This window comes from Ursus arctos, unplaced genomic scaffold (assembly GCF_023065955.2).
Source record: "Ursus arctos isolate Adak ecotype North America unplaced genomic scaffold, UrsArc2.0 scaffold_23, whole genome shotgun sequence".
Classification (NCBI taxonomy): Eukaryota; Metazoa; Chordata; class Mammalia; order Carnivora; family Ursidae; genus Ursus; species Ursus arctos.
Window position 1 is genome coordinate 42,005,042 of NW_026622908.1, and position 17,112 is coordinate 42,022,153.

Genomic DNA, 17,112 nt, shown 5'->3' on the forward strand with positions numbered 1-17,112 from the left:
GTCTTACCGGCCTCTTTTTCCATCTGCAGGGAAATTAATCAGAACTGTTGTTGCATTCTAATCCTAGTCAAAGCTTCCCCCTCTTACGGGTACAGTGAGCCTCAAGCCAAGCCGAGAGTCTGACCTGCATAGATGGAGCGGTCTGCCCGTGATCTTGGCACTCGATGCCTGCTGACCCCTGGGCCACAGTCGCAGGGCCTCCCCTGAGCTTGCTTCACGGGCCCGGCGCTCCCGCATCCTGACGTGGCCCTCCGCCAGGCCAGTGTAGTCGCTAGGGGTCCAGTTTCCGCTTCTCTTCCTAGCACCCTGCCAGGGCCGCAGAAGGAAGACGGTGATCCCCAGGGACAGGGCACAAAGGTCACATCACTTCCGGGTCAGGCACCTAGCTGGAGGGATGGCCACGTTTGTACGGCCCGTATTCTGTGCCGGGCACACTTGTGTTTCACCCACATTAGCTCGCTTGATCTTTCAGCCACGGCCCGGAAAACGCTGCCATCAGCGCGGGCAGAAAGAAGTTAGGAAGTGGGCCCTGGGTCTCCTGATGGACTACAGTGGAGCTGGGGTGCGAACGAGGCAGCCTGGCTCAGGGGCTGTGCTCGAAGCACCCTATGCCTGCTGCTACAGAGACCAGGGTGCAGATGGCCCCTCCGGGCCGTTCAAACCAGACCGAGTTTACAGGTTAACGGGCCTTCCCCGTCACCTACCTAGGATCGCTTGGGGAGACCTGATCACTCTGGGGACCCTGGTCCCCGGGGTCCAGTTCAGTGTTCTTCCATCGCGTCTCCCCTGCTAGATGGACACCAAGGAGGGGGTTCGCTGCCAGGCTTGGGCCTTCGATGTGATGTTCCAGGAGGTGTGAAAAGGGTTCGTGCCCTGGTGCTGTGGAGGAGAAAGGAAAACACGGGTCTGACCTGGACGGCTCCCTGCGAGAAGCCCAGAGGATTGGCAAAGGCCCCTAACCCTCCTTATGTCCCTTTAAATAGCCAGAGGATTTTTATCTCGAGAAGCCTCCCAGTGTGAAAGGCCGATCAAATCCCATTTTTACCAGTCCCAAGATGAGCGGAGCCCATTGTTGGGAACCCGGATGATTAACTGCTATGTCAACTTCAGGAGGGGCCGGGCCGGGGATAAGCTTCTGGGAAGCCAGGGGTGGGGGTGGGGGAATGTTCCTGGGGCTCCCTGTGAGCTTCTGCTTTCTCTCCCACTCTTTAGAAGCCCTCCAGCATGGGACACCTCTCCGAGGAGCCCTTCCCCCATCTCGAGGGCCCGTATGACCCGCAGACCCTGTAACATGGGTGCCGTGAGAGAAAAAGGAAAAGTACGGGGCCCTCCGCCGGCTGGGGAAATGGGGCCCCGCCAGCAGGGAGAAGAGAGGAATGGGGGTCAACATATAACCGACGACACGTGTGTCACCAGACTACAAAGGCTGAGGGGCCCAAAAAGGAGTCTTTGGCATCGGAAAGAGTAAAGACTTCTTGGAAGAAGTGGAGCCCCAGCTGGGCTGGAAAAACAGGGGATCTGAGTAGAACCGAAGAAGCAGGAAGGTGTTTTGCGGGGGTGGGGAGAGTGGGATCAAGCCCAGAAAGGAAGAGGTGTGGGCAGAGGGTCTCACTATTTCCATCAGCAGTCTGCGTGCTTGCTTCGTTCATTCAGCTCCCAGAGCATTTTGGAACCCCGCCCAGGTGCCCGTCAGAGCTTATAAGACAAGATTCTGACAGGAGAGGGGCTGGGGCCTAGCAAGGGGGCCTTCCCGAGGATGAAAGCAGCGTCCTGTTTTTATGGCCAAAAACCAAGCAAACAAATGTCGGGTGGGAGAACGTCATAACAACAGGAAGTGCTCGGAAGGTGTATACCTTTCATTTTTACGTATTTTCTAATTTTTTTTTTTTTTTTACAATAAGCATGTATTATTTTTACAACCAGAAGAAAATAAAGTTGTAAAACAGTTTAGGGGGTTTAGTCGACACAAAGTTCAACACATCAATGGGGAGATGGGGCTGCCTCCCCCCCCAAGCCAGCGTGATCTTGGACAACATCAGGAGCTTGGCGTCAACAACCGGTCTCACCTCCCTGCAGTCTGGGCCGGTCACCAGTCAGCGGGTTTGAGGCCCGGCCCTGTCTCGCGCTGTCTGTGGGGCCTTGAGCGAGTGACCTAACCTCCCAGTGTCCTCATCTATAAAATGAGATGGGTTCCTGAGTTCGAAAGTCCCTTTCTGATATATAGACTTTATCTCCAGTCCCCCGTCCGGGATGAAAGCTTGGAAGGAACTCACTGACAACTTGCCGAGGAGAGGAGGGGGCGCCGGAGGCTGAGAAGCTGGTCGGTGAGTGGTGACGAGCAGCTATGTGCTGGCAGTGAAGAGAGGGAGAGCCTTACTCTGGTGGCTCCAGCTGGCAGAACCTGGGCCGAGAGGTAAGGATTAGACGGGGGCAGACCCCACTGCAAGGAGTAGAAGACTTCCAAGCCCGGGCAACGCTTACCCAGGGGTGGCTGCATGGGGTAGCGGGGAGGGGAGGGGAGCCCCGGGCACTGTCACCGGAGGGCTGGGGCTGCGAAGCCATTTGTTAGCGATTTCTAACAGGACTCTGTCATGGGACTGAAGGCTGGACAAAACAATCTTCAAGACTCTTTCTACCCACGAAATTCTAAAAGGCCAGGCCAAAGTGCAGTGGTCATGACTCCCAGGCCTGTTTACCATTCCCAAGAAGGCAGAGCCGGGGTGGAATGCTAGTGAACAGAATGCAATGGGAAAGACAACACTGGAAAGAGACCAGTGGGGGGCTGTCTCGTACGCTGGGCTTGAGGTGATGGAGACCTGGACTGGCTGGGGGAAGCAGACCCCTTCTCACTGCCTCTGGCCCTGGCCCGTCCCCTAGGGCCACCCAGAACCAGGCCACTCCCTCAGGAGATGGGAGTCACCTGACCCAGGATGTCCCACGCTCTTTGAGTCCAAGACCAATGTGCCTTCCGCCGTTTCTCATGCCAGGCCCCCTTCCCGAGTTTCTAGAGTCTGCTTTGACATTGCATCCCCCATCACCCAGGCTCACACCTCCCAGCTTTTTTTTAGTTCCTGTAGCCAGTCAACTCCTCTCAATGCTCCCTCTGAGACTGCCCTTCTTGCCTGGCAGCTCTCCCCCTGGCTGGCAGGCTCACTGGCATGTGGGGCTCAGGCCGTGCGCCGCTGCGGGGCCGGCGCTGGAGGGGAGGTCGGCAGACGCGCGGAGCCTGGTCCGGGCCAGGTCGGTGCATTGAGACATCTTCCAGGTTCTGTTTCCTGAATATAAGAGCTAGGTCTCAAGCGACGGATTTCCTCTCTTCCTCACTTACTCTCTCTGCATATACTGGGCAAGAGCTTCTACCCTGATCAATCTTGCCAAGTCCAGTAGAACACAAATCAGGGGTCTCACCAGGCGCTCAGAGGAGAGAGCAGGGGGCCAGCTGGGCCGCCTCGATTGCAAACGGGGCACCACTGGCCCTTAGACCTCTCCCACTTCAGGCTCCAGGGGCCGCCACCCCCACCCCCACGGAGAAGAAAGCTGGGAAGTGAGCGCTGCAGGGTGGGCTGCTCTGTGTCCGCGCTGCCGGGCCTCACTGCCCGCTGGCATCAACAGCAGCCACCCCATTCCTGAGAGCAGAGGGACGCAGACAGGCTCCTGGGGCACCCGGTGTCACTCACTGCTGACCCCAGAACTCTTGGAGCGTCCGTTTGCCTCAGGCGGACACGTCAGCAGTCCTCTAATAGCAGCTAATCACCGCTTCCACTCGCTGAGCTCCTACTACGTGCCGGGCAGCATCGAGCTTCGCTTCCCTCTGACGTCACCACTAATCCCCACAACGACCCTAGGAGGTAGCTATTACTGTTCTATTTTTAGACAAAGAAATTGAGGCTCAGGGAGATTAAATATGTTGCTCAAGGTCACGTGGATAGCGAGGAAATGGAAGATGTTTTCCTTTCAGTTCTTGTTCTCTGGACCCTCAGCGCCTACTCTGTGTCAGGCACTGTGCTGATGCATTGGCTTTGCAGAGATGAACGAGGCAGGGGGCCCGGGCTCCGGAGGTCACCTTCCGCTGGGGGAAACGGAGGTGGCCCAGTCCGTGCGGGGGGTGGGACAGGTGCACGAGCGGGTGAGCCCTGAGGACGGCAGGAAAGGGGCCAGGCTGCCCCAGGGCCCCACCCTCGAGCAGAGGTCTCTGGAGCTCCCCAGTGTCACCCACGTCAGCAGGGTTGAGAAAAGGAAGGGAGAGAAAAAACCCGACACGGTTGAGCACCCACCTCCCATCCGTCTGGTGTACTAGGCACCAGCCCCAAGGTCGGCGCTGTTGCTGTCTGTCTAGACGAGGAACATGAAGCCTAAAGAGGTCACATGCTGTCAAGGTCACCATGGCCACCTGGCACCTGTGTGGAACCCCCAGCCTCTCACTGTCGAGCATCACACTGTCTTCCCAGAAAGTATGTGGAGATAGAAAAAGAGGGAGTTCTGGAAACTCCTAAGCCCGGCTGCAGGGAAAAAGCCAAAGTGCTCTGCAGAGACCAAGGGGGCCAAGAGCATGAGAATCTAGCTCCTACCATAGAAATGCCAGGTGTCTCGTTCCTGTTAAAGTCACAGCCACAGCCTTCTTCCAAATACGCCAAACCCCGAGAAAGGGTGGGAGGGGAGCCACTTAGGGGAGTGAGAGCGGGTCAGGGCGTTCCAAACCCACAGGAGCCCCGAAGTGAACACCCAACATCCACCCCCATGTGTACCCTGACCTCCTCCCTGCAGTCCCAGCTTTCCAAGGTGGTGATCTTGGCGGGGAACAAGCTCATCCTCTCCTCACCCCCTTGGCTTGTCCTGTCCAGCCGGCTCCTGCCCAGCCCCCTCCCGGCCTCCCCCGCAGTGTGGGGGGGACTCTAGGTAACAGGCCTGGGCACCTCCTCCTCCCCACGCGCAGGCTGAGCTGCTGAAGGACACCAGGAGAACTGGTAGGACCTGCGTCCCTTTTGCCAGAGGCACAAACAAATCTGCCAGCGGTAATAACAGGGCAAAGGAGCGGACTGCCTGAGACTCAGGAGGAGGACCGCAGGCTCACCGCCAGCCACCCCTGCCATGAAGGCCTTGCTCAGAAGCAAGAGGGGCCCTTGGAGAGTGCGGTTCTCTCCACTCCTGCCATGGGAGACCTAATACTTCCTCCCCCACAAGATGGTTCTCTGCTAATACTAACACCCCCTAAGCATTCTCTTCCAGGGGTTCTGAGTGGCTCATGTCAGGGTTTTCTGAAATGTTATGCAGGAGCCTCAGGGGGTCCACCATCACCCCCCCAGCCAGAGGCTGGTGTAAGGGGAGGAGGTAGTGAGGTTTGGGAGGTCAGGGCAGAAGGGATGAGAGCCATCCTTACCAGCCCTGGTGCCTAGGTGGAGAGGAATGGCGCTCCCTAAGGAGGCCAGAGCGCGTGTGGGGGTGAGCACTGGAGGAGGAGCCTTTTACAAGGTTTACTTTGTTTGGGGGGAACTTGTTACAGAAAAAGTAGAGGGAAAAGAGCGAAGCACCCAGGGTCTGGTTGGGAGAGTCGGGGGAAATCCGTATGTACCCAAATTCAAAATAGTGCGTTGAAATGCGGTGTAAATGAGTTTGAAGCAGGTACAATTTCAGCCTCAATAGAAAGAGTTTATACATATCAATAAAAAAATACACATTGTTGAAAGCTGTAAATAGTATGGATGGGCTATTCATGAATGAGCTTCAAATGATAAAAATCATATGAAAAAATTCAGCTTCATTCAAAATCAAAGAAATGAAAATTAAAATCAGATCTAGAAGTCTATCATAAATCGGGTCATAAAAATGAAGAAATAGGAACAATCTAAATATTTAACTCTAGAGTACCATTAAGAATCATAATGAAATACTATGTATCCAATAGACATGATGTTATAAAAATATTTACTAACAGGAAAACGTTTGCAATATGTTAAGTTTAAAAAGCAGATTCTAAAACAGGGTTATAGGTAGGCCCATTTTACATTTTGGTAAACACAAGTGAGTCCACGCATACATCATAAAAATTACAGAAGACTGAACACAGCGTTTATCGTTCTGAGTTATTACTCAGTGGGGGAGTTCTGATTTTATTGTCTGTTTGTATTTTGTACTTTTCCTACAATGATCCCATTTTGATTTTGCAAGGACAACTTTTGGGGGACTTTGAAAGAGTCTTTGGCAGAGGAAATGTACGAAGAGGCTGATGTTGGAGGTCCCCGGGGTTCAGAACTAGAGGTCAGTAAAAAGATCCAGGAATGACAACTCTGCTGTTACTCTGAAATCTCTAGGGGGCCCCTGACCTTGTAGAGAAAGCCCAGAGGACTTGCAGTCAGAGGATGAGTGGATCTTAGTCTACCAGTTGACCCTGAGGAAGACACTGTATCTTTCTGAAACTCGATGTCTATAAAGTGGAAATAACAGTAACGCGGGATTATTGTGAGGATTAAATAAGATAATTATTTGCTTTGTGAGGTACAAATCCCTAAACAAATGTGAGATGTTGTCGTTAATAACATTCATCTCTGGCTCAACCTTAGCAGGAAAGCTGGCCAACTGCAAACTGGTCAAGTTCGCGCTGGCTGCTGAGAATGCTGGGTACGTGAGAGGTGAGGGGCAATTTTCCCATGTGGCTCAGGCAAACTGATGTCCTGGTCCGTGGTAATAGACTATGAAAGGCAAAGAAAGTAAACTTACTCTGAGCTCAGAGGAAGGTGTTTGGGGACCTTCTGACTGCCCTCTAAGGAAAGAATACATAGCCTGTGATGAGAAATCCCTGGTTAGTCACGTGCTGGGCACTGGGAAAGAGGAGAAACAGCCCGAAGTACAGAGGTCTATAACTCCCTTTACCTACACTTGTTTACTGATGTTTTGGCAAGATGCTTGGGGGCTGAGTTGGGTGGACCAAGGATGCCACAGCTTGTCATCTAAGGAGACTGGGAGAGGTTGGGTGGTGGTTCTGGTTAGATGGGTCCGCACCCTGCACGAGACGAGGGAAGTCATGGCTTCTGGGCGGAGGCGGTAGGCACGCTCATGAATCATAAACCCCTCTCATTCATAACTGGTTAGCTGGTTCTTACAGGGCCACGCACGGTTTTTACGCAGTATGGTGCCAAACGTACACCCTCAAAGAGCACCGCTTTCTTCATCCCACTAGATGAAAGGGATTTATTGACCAGATGACAAGCTTTCTGCGTACCGACCACATGTGGACACTCCGTCTTGACCTCGCCACTCCAAGGCCTTTAGATGAGACGCACGATCTTCACTCTCCTTTTCTTTCTTTTTCTGCTCCTTTTAGGATGCCCCTCCTGCCTCTCTTCCTGTTTACCTCCTCTTCTGCTTCGGAGTTGGTTTCGTTGCTCTTCCTCTCCTTGTTCCTCAGGTTGCCCTCTCCTTCTCACAGCCACCTTCCGTGGTTCTGGATCCAGGCAGCATCTTCTTCTGCGCTCTTCATGTCAGAGGCACCCGCCACTCGGGGCCACCCGATGCTGGGGCATCCTGAGCTAGGAACGCCCCCCTACATCTGCAGTGTGAGGCTGCCCCTCCCGGGGGGTCCCTGAAGCTTTGGGTTCACGAGCTTCTTTACTCCTTGTTTCACCTAGTGCCCCCCTCAATTATCTAACAGGCCTTTTCAAATCTTTCTGTAACTAAGTTTTTCTCCTAATCCCCCTGGCAACTCTGCTCCCCTGCCCCCCAGGCCCCTCTCTCTTCTGCGGGGGGGCCGCTAATCTATCCGTACCTTGCCGGTGCTGACATGCCCTAGACCGAAAGCGTGTTCCAGGTGTGGCTTCGCCTCCTTTGGTGGGGGGAAGAGGCAAGGACAGTTGTGTGCTCCTGTCGGCTGCCCCCACCTCCACTCTAGGCTTTTCTAGGCTCTTCTGTTTATCCCTGCGATCCAGCCGAGAGCCAGGATGACAGTGTTTTCTGTCTCTTTTATTCCTTAGAACCTCACCCCACTGTATTTTTTCCAATCTAGATCTCATTTCGAAATCTCCTCCCCAAAGGGTTTCCCAATGCCTCCCAGTTTGGAACCAACCTGCTGTTTACAGTACACCCAGATCAGGAATAGAGACGTCAGGGGGCAGATCTGATACAACGCCCCGAAGACACTCAGGAGCCCGAATCAGTCATTGGACTGGTGGCACCTGAACAAACAAAGCTCTTTCCTCCTTATCTCCCAAGATGGAAGAAACCAAGTAGGCTCCAAGCTGAGAATAAGGACTGGCCAGAAGGCAAATGCCAACTTGGCCACATTCCTTGCCCGGGGAGACGTGTGAGGAAGGGCGGTCCCTGCAAGCCCAGCCTGCACCAGGGGAGATCTCTCGAAGCAGCCCACAGATGCTCTGCCCCTCAAAGTGCCCAGTCCCTCCCAGGGGCCGTTTCATAAGACTATGCACCCTAGTTCCCCACACAGGACTAATGGGGTAGATGTCAGGCCCTAGAGACCCTGAGTCCGAAGCAGCCTCTAGAACAGAGAAGTGGGTTTTGTTGTTTGTTTGTTTGCTTGTTTTTGAACAAGTAGAGCGGGTTGTTCCCTGCATACAAAGGTGACCCACCAGCCACCTTGGTAACCTGACAGCTCTCTGTCACCAGCAAGGAGGATGTACCTGTGGTCCTTCTTATTCTCCAGAAGAAGCTGAAGGATCAGTTGGGGGTTGAAAGGGAACCCTGGATCTCTGCATCACGTTCTGGCCAACAAGATGTTCCAGCTGCTGAACGTGGAGCCTGACCCAGGGCTCGATCTCAAGACCCTGAGGTCATGACCTGAGCTGAAACCAAGAGTCTGACACTCAACCGACAGAGCCACCCAGACGCCCCTCAAAGCCCCAGTTCTGCATCTGATTCCCAGAGAGCCAATCCCTTCATCTAATGAACAGAGTGCAATACGGACATGAAGCCGGCCTCTGGAGTCTCTTGTCACCCTCTCTTTGACATGAATGCTGCGGACAGGAGCAAAGCCTTTGTGCTCCTATAATTTGAGGAGAGAAAACACCATCTGATGCCACAGTAAGCTCCTATTCTTGGCACTTGGTGTCACTCTTGCTTCACCTTGCCTGAGCTCGAGGCTTTCCACTGACCGGTGGTGATCACCACAGAGGGACAGAACTCGCTCTCCTCCCTCTCCCTTCCCCCATGCGCGCGTGCGCACACACACACACGCACACGCACACATGCACAAATGTCCGGGCAGGAACCCAGCTCTCCTGAGGAAGGGCAAATGTCCAGGCAGAAGGATGACAAGAGTGCCACATGGTGAATGATACGAGGAAGGGCCTCATCTTCCCTGAGAAGGCTCGGGAGGAATTGTTGGTCGCTGACTTCACCAATGTTTTCTTAACAACTCCCGATTGCTCAGAAGACAGTCTAACAGCACAAACATGCACGTACAAACACTGAGAGTCGCTTGACATCAAATTGGCAAATTTTGGTGACAGAAACACAGAAATGACCTATTTACAGTTGCAAGGCTTGCTGTCTCTCTCCTTTTCAAGACCTTGGCTACCAAACCTTTGTCAATCCCCAGTGCAGCGTTTGACACATTTTTTCTGCTAAGAACACTTTCAGCAACCAAATAAATACTGTATTCCCTTTTCGTTAGCCTAATATTCTTCTTGTAAGAGATCTAACACCTTCACCACCCATGAGGGAAGGTGGTGCGGGGTGAAGGAGAGGCGTGAGGGTCCCTAAATGAAACAGGCTTAGTGAGGAACCACTCCCCAAGAAGAGCCAGTCTGGAAAGGGCCGTCTGGCCCAGCCCTCCGCCGTCCTATCTGCAGCAGGTGGCAGCATTACGGGCCTGAGAAGCACGAGGATGTCTAGCTTACAGGGTTTGCGGTTACTCTGCTGTTCCCTGATCCCGGGCTAACTGGCTGTTCTGAGCCAGAGCTCTCTGGGAAGGTGGGGCTTCACTGTGCCCTCCCAGCAGAGTTCTGACATCTCAACACACCGGGGAGCAGGGCTCACCATTTCCCCACTGCCTCGTCTTTGGAAACATCTTGTGCGAGTGCATCCTAGGTTCCTAGGTTCCACCCAGATCGTCCCACCTAGAGTCTACCTTTTCATAGTTCCTGGAACAGGGGCTGGAAGTATCTAGCTTGCAAGTCGCACCGGAGGTGCCTGAAGGCCCCTTGATGCGGAGACACCGTGGCTGAACTACCACGTATCCTATATCTGGAGATAAGAGTGTTGATGCCAAGGTCAGGAAGGAGCAGCTCCCACCAACAGCACCGTGTGCTGCTGGGTCCCAGTGCCTCCTGCTTTCTCTAGGGCGGCACCCCCAGGGTAGCAGAGGGAAACCCTAAAGGGTGGGGGTACGTGAAGTGACCCGAGGGTAGTAGCGAGTCCGGCTGCACCCTTCTGGAAGTGATTCAGAGTACTTCAGGACCTTTATCCCATTGATCTCACTAATACCCAAGGAAAGAAAGAAGGAAGGAAAAGGGCGGAAGCCTTGTCATTTCGTCAAAACAGAGTGAGCGGGGCGCCTGGGTGGCTCAGTCAGTGGAGCATACGACCCTTGGTTTCAGCTCAGGTCATGATCTCAGGGTTGTGGGATCAAACCCCATGACGGGCTCCACACTGGGCATGGAGCCTACTTTGAAAAAATTAAAGAAAAAAAGAAGAATATACAAACCTAAAAACAAGGATCCTGGCCCTGCGGCCTTAGCAAATGAAACAGATGGCTGATTGTGTGTCCGTGTGTGTGTGTGTGTGTGTGTGCGTGTGTGTGTGTGTGGAGGGGGTCCTCTACTCTGGCGGTCCCTGGTAATCTGACAATTCGGACTGACTTCAAAAGATGGCTGACTTTGACCCCCTCTATGCTAAAAAGCGTACCAAAGCACAAACACCCCCTGCCCTGCCTTCCTCAAACTGTAAATAACAGAGACGCTCACTAGAGTAATTAGAACAAAAACTGTCAGCTAAGTGGTTTGAGAAGGTGTGGCTGGAGCATTCTATGTGTTTTCTCCAAAGCCGGACGTGCAGACCGTCCAAAATACAAGTTTAACGAGCTTATAAATTTGGAGTGACTCTTCATATCTTGTAGTGAGGCCTGGAGTTCAACTACTTCTCCCCTGACATCAAAGAGGCTGCGACAGGGTGCTCGCCCCTGAACATTTCCTCCAGAGTCTGCTCCGAGGCCTTCGCCCTCACAGTTTCTCCATCTGCCCGCACAGGCAACAGACCCAAATGATTCTGTCCCCAGGGCTTTGTAGAGGGAGATGACTCGGTATTCGAAGATGCATCGTGATGTTTGATCTCCTCCCTCCCTCCTTGGTCTGGAATACCTCTCAAAGAGCGCCGAGATCCTTTACGAACTTAGATGCTTCTTGAAAGAGATGGTACCCACCCTGGTTAACTCCTACAAATTCACAAGCTTCTCGAATGTTCCAGTTCAAAGCATTTTAATTTCAGTAATCATCGTTTGCTATAGTGCTTTCTAGCCTTTTCTACCTGCAGTAGTTCTAAACATTAATGTAATTGAACTTAACAGAGATTGTGCGTGAATGTGCCACAATGTGGCAGACGAATCACAGAAACAGTGTCTTGCTGACAGGGCAGGTTGAACACAGGAACAGTCCTGTCAGCACTGTGGGCCCACGTAGGACTACAAATCCAAAACAGCCGCAGGTGCTCCCATGAGGCACGCATGGGTGACGTCACTCTCTGGGGCTTGGCTACCCCGGCTGGATCTAAGATGCTTGCCCTTTCCAGTCAGTTTGTTTTTACAACCAATATCTGGGCTGCCACTTCAATATTTTACTCTCTTTCTGATCCATGCCGGCCCGGAGACTTAGATAAAATAAACCCGAAGCGGAATACTTGGTCACCACTTTTTCCAGAGCCCCAGGACAGCATTACTAATATCCGGGACTGCGCGCGACCTTGCTATGCCACACCATGGGGCGATCTATTAATTAAACAGACAGCCAACCTTATAACTAGGTCAACCTTCTATCTTCCAACTTCAGCCCTTGATTCCATTCCTTTCTCTCCAAGATTATTTAGAGGAAAGTTCTCACTGACCAATATCGTGGACGTGTTCTCCCCGTGCCCCTAGGTGGGTTCCTCAGTCCACAGCTAACCCCGAATACCCCACGACTTCTGACATCTACCCCAGTACGCAGAGCCTCCTCTGTGAGTTTTTATTTTTCAGACTCGAGCATTCTCACGGGTTTTCCTGGGATTCTGAGGCTATAACCAAGACAAAAGCCAAGTCCCAATCCTGTGTGTGCTGGTTCAATGACGATGAGGGAATCTCAGAAAAATCTTCATGACATCCTAAGAAGTCGTGGTGCCAAAGTTCCTGACGCTACCCTGCCAGCCCTGAACCAGGTGAGACACAGACCCGCCCTTCCCTGGGCTGACTTAGCTCCCCCAGTTAGACATGCACATCCGTGCTCTCTCCCCACTGAATCAGTGCCCAACCGGTTACCTCCCCGGGCTCCTCGAGGGCATCACCAAGCAGAAGTCCTTCCTAGGGGGGGACAGCGCCATTCGGGAAGCCTAGCATCACCCCGAGAGTGCCACCCCAACCCCTCTGCCTTCGGTAGATACATGGGGAGGACTCAGGAAAGAGGGGTGTCTTGGGATGTGGCAGCCCGGGTCCAAATGAGTAACTGAGCCCAGGGGGCAGGGAGAGGGCCTGAGCAGGGAAGGAGTTTCCTGAGACACGGCTGCACAGGTCTGAGCTGGAGGCCGTGCTAGAAACTGAATGACGAAACAGAAACGCCTTCATAATGGTGATCAAAATCCCAGATTAGCTTGGCTGGCTCTCTTTTCCTTTTTTTTTTTTTTAATTTATGTCCGTATGAATTTTTTTCCTCTGGGCACGTGAAACCCGCACTTTGTCTCTTCTTCAGTACTCCTCCAGAGGCAAGAGACGTGGGAAGCACCAGGTTGTGCTACCATGCCAGATGAGGTCACAAGTGGAGAGCTCTTTCTCCTGACGTGCATCAAATCTAACCAATAAATGTGTTGGTCTGACATTCACTGAGTGCTGCGAACCAGTCACCCCAGCAGTGAGGAGCCGTGAAAGGCACAGTCTCTGCCTCCGGGAGCTTGTGTGGGACTGATCAGGCCAGCGTGGCTCTTCCTGGCTTCCTGCACCTGCCCTCAAGAGAGTCTGCGCGAGGTCAGATTTTTCTAAAGGGAAGCCTCAGCCCTTCCTGACTCGCTGGGTAATCAGACCCTTTATTTTCACTTAAGACTCATCTCCCACTGGTAACAGCTTGTGACAGTCTCCAGGTTGTCTGTCCTCTTTCCTACTGAAATGCTCTGGAAGAGCCTCACGTTTAAGTCAGTCCAAGCATGAATCTCTGCTGAAGGCTCTTTCTGTAAAACGAGCAAGTCTTCCCAAATTTGTTGGCCTCAGCTGGGACTGGCATAAATCATTTTTTCTAGAATTGGTCTCCGTTGCATGTTCCATATTCTTTTCATCTTTGATTGTTTTTAATTACCAAAAAAGAGGTTTGCCGCCTAAACTGCAAAATGGTTGATAACCCATTTCCTCTTTTTGCACCAAAATCTTTAATGTCCTACAAATACAAGTAATTATTACCAACGGACTTGCATCATAGTGAAAAAGGAATCGGAGGTATCCCCACCAGCGCAGGGAGCTCGGTGGGTCCCAGCTCTGCTTCACTGCGGGGGTAAGGTCACTGCTTAGGTGATGACACCTGTCACTGCTCACGGGCCTCTCTGGTGACCACACTTTCAGAACTGAGAAGTGGTGGCAGTCTGAGGCATGACCTGGTAAAGGGCCGGTGTATCTTCTTGTCTCTGAAACTGAGATTGTCCTAGGAAACTGATGCCACATGGCTGCCACAGGACAGCTCTGAAAACCATTCTGTGCTGCATCCAGCCCAGGGCCCGCTCAGGGGTCTCTAAATCATCTTGTCCCTCGTGCTCAACCTAGCCCACACCGCTTGGACACCCGGTGTTTGTACCATTGATTCAAGCAGACATGCAAATAGTCCTTCAAACTGCCCTATCCACCATGTTCATTTTCCTTCCTTCCCACCAAAGCCGTCTCCCCTTTTAAGAAGAGAGGTATCAGCAGTCAATGAACATAACTGTGTCTACTTGTTCCCGGGCAGGAGGCGTTACCACACTCTATCAAACTGGCTCTTTCCAGATTAAAAAGTAATTATTCTAAAAGAAGCTTTTATGGTTCATGTTAAACCACAGCCCCAAAGCTATCAGAACCGGCACTCGGGACAAATGCCAAAGAGGACAGTTGTGGGCATCTCGCTGAGAAGCAGCGAGAGGGACCCACTCGAAGGAAGCGAGCTCATATGCCCATGTTAAAAAACAGTAAAACGTTGGAACCTGTTCAACCACCCTACTTCAGTTAGAAGGCACTTTTTAACAACATTAGGAAAGCGAAACTAGCTGTGGGTGGGGTGGAAATGCTGCCAGGTCACCTTGCCTAAAGAAATGCGCTCAGCGCCTACATGACAGACGTGCAGCGCGGGCACCGCCGGGGCGCCGCTGGACCACGTGGCTGCGAGGACCACGCTAGCAGTTTTTGTAGCTCCCTGCCCGGGGGCTGTACCTAGGTTTTGGTGATCACTAGGCTCGTCACTTGAGGTAACTTGGGTTCCCAGCCATGATTTGTTATTCCACAGCGTGATTAAGAAACAATCATCTAGGAAAACACAGATGCGCGCCTCAGTGTGCAAGAAAGGCCGGAGGGTGCGGAGAGCTTGCTGGGTCAGGAGTCTGGGGGGGTGGGGTGCGGTGCGGCAGGAGGGCAGGACCCAGGAGGTCTGGGGAGGCGACTCCGAGGCCAGCCTCGCAGCGCCCTCTCCTGGAAGGCGGGAGCACACCAAGTGCGCTGGGCCGCTGCGGACCAACCCCGCAGCTCTTCTCCCAACCAGGTGCATCACTGACCCCTATTGGGCAAAATGCTTTTCAGCTCCACCAGACAGAGGGCTAAAGCCAAGTAAAATCCCCACCAGGTGGCGTGAGGCAAGACACGGCGTTCTAGGTCTCCGTTTTCCCATCTATAAAATGGGAGCAACGCTAACAATAGCCGTCCGCGCAGACCTCCACAGATTGCTATCAAGAGGAAATGAATGAAGGACCGCTGCTTTCACCTTAGCCTGCCTTCCCGCTCTCTGCCCTAACACGATCCAGGTCAATTCCCTGAGGTGATCTTTCTTTCCAGTGTCTCTGAACTAAGGACATAATTATAAAAACAATACGGTCATGTTAGCCTAAGCTTTACTAGCTAGTGGTATCTCACTGCTGGTAGCTTTAATAATTCCACAAATGTTGGGGCTCCTGGGTGGTTCAGTCGGTGGAGCAACCGACTCTTGATTTCAGCTCAGGTCATGATCTCAGGGTCCTGAGATCAAGCCCCACGTTGGGCTCCAAGCTCAGTGCGGAGTCTGCTTGTCCCTCTCCGTCTCCCCTGCTTGCTGTCACGCACTCGCTCTCTCTCAAATAGTAAATAAAATCTTTAAAAATTTTTTTTTTAATTCCGCAAATGTTTTAAGCACAATTTCAAAGCGCTTTTTTCATATAAGCATTAATTTATTTTTCCTTTTTTAAAGATTTATTTGTCAGAGAGAGAGAGGGAGAGAGAGAGCACAAGCAGGGGGAGCGGCAGGCAGAGGGAGAGGGAGAAGCAGGCTCTCTGCTGAGCAAGGAGCCCGATGCGGGGCTCAATCGCAGGACTCTGGGATCATGACCTGAGCCGAAGGCAGACGCTTACCTGACTGAGCCCCCCGGGTGTCCCAGGCATTGATCTAATTTAAATTAATTTTCTGGTAATTATGCATTCAGTGTCTAAATCCCCACTAGATTATGAGTCCCCTAAATGCAAGAACCTGCGTGTCCTTTGTCACTGTTGTGGTCTCAGTGCCTACCTAGCGTAGAACCTGCTGCCTAGTAGGTGCTCGATAAATATCTGCTGGATAAACACACGGATGAGTCATGGAACTGGCGAAGGCCAGTCAGAAACAGAAAGGACAAAGTCAGATATGGGGGGGGGTGTCTTTTTTCAAGAGCCGTGACATAGACTAATATGAAAAACTTAAGAGTGGGATGATGAAAAAGCTTGAAACTAGACCGAGGCGGTAGTTACACAACAGTGTAAGCGCTACATGTCAGGGGGTCGTGCACTTTAACGTGGGTAATTACACGTTGTGTGAATTTCACCACAATAATAAAGAAATGAAAGGGCAGAGGTGTAATATAATAATTATAATCCTGATGGTTTAGACACTCTACAAAAACTTGATAAAGTCAACACAGAGAGGATAACTTTTACACAGTGCTTGATGGCGGACATAAATACTTCTATAAATGATCTCATCTGCTCCTCCCAACAAGCCCACAGACTTGCAGATGAGGAAACGGTGGAGTCCAGGAGTTCAGCTGGTGGCTTCTTTATTTCTCAAATGAGCCAGACCACTGCCACTGGGAGGATCTGTCCCCTGGGGCCCCCCTCCCTGGGAAGGACTTCCTCCAGACCGCGGCTTCTCCCTCATCTCCTGCGGGGCCCTGCTTCCAGTCACCTCGTCGGAAAGGCCTTCCTAGCCACCCTATCTCAAAGAGCAGGCCCCCCACCCCTGCCTCGGGTCATTCTCCCTTATCTTGCTTGGTTTTTCTTCAAAATTCTCAGCTCAGATTACATATTGACACAGTTTTTCTGTCTCCTTCTGTGACAGCCTAAGCTCCAAGAGAACAGGGATATTTGTCAGTTTTGTCCTCTGTTATTGTCCTGACACCTGGCATAGTGCCTGACAATGATGGGTGCTTACTAAATATTTGTTAAATGAGTGAATAAGTCTAATTTTACCATGCACTTGGCCGATCTTTTGGGGAGCCTAGGTTTTTTAGGCCACACCACAAAAATGAAACTACAATGCGACTGAGATAAAATACCAGTTGTTCTAGTCCTGTAACGAAGTGCCACCTGGTTCGCAAATGAATCCCTGCGTGCTAATCTTGTCCCCAGGAGCAGGGCACCTGTCTGTTGTATCCCCAGCCGTCAGCGTAGTGCTAAGTCCCTAGTATTGGTGCTAAGTACCATATTGTCTATATGATATCAGTAAGAAACAATGGTTTCTGAGTGTCACGGACAAG

At 52.1% G+C, this 17,112-nt stretch overlaps 1 protein-coding gene across 12 annotated transcripts in view; it reads right to left on the minus strand.

Annotated features, from left to right (window-relative positions):
- Positions 1-17,112, minus strand: part of LOC113244095 (uncharacterized) — a 37,214-nt gene that overhangs the window by 9,756 nt on the left and 10,346 nt on the right. For 4 of the 12 annotated variants that reach the window (XR_006408117.3, XR_007188748.2, XR_007188746.2 and 1 more), the window contains exons 4-6: positions 2,274-2,401; positions 705-879; positions 125-306 (exon numbers count right to left, since the gene is read on the minus strand). Coding sequence is in view for 1 of the 12 variants with exons in the window: in XM_044378420.3 (XP_044234355.1) it covers positions 125-306; positions 705-879; positions 2,274-2,349 (433 nt within the window). In the remaining 11 variants the exon portion in view is untranslated. Of the gene's footprint in view, positions 1-124; positions 383-704; positions 880-2,066; positions 2,174-2,273; positions 2,402-17,112 lie in introns of all 12 variants that reach the window. The other 8 variants (XR_006408123.3, XR_008961098.1, XM_044378420.3 and 5 more) reach the window with 5 other exon arrangements.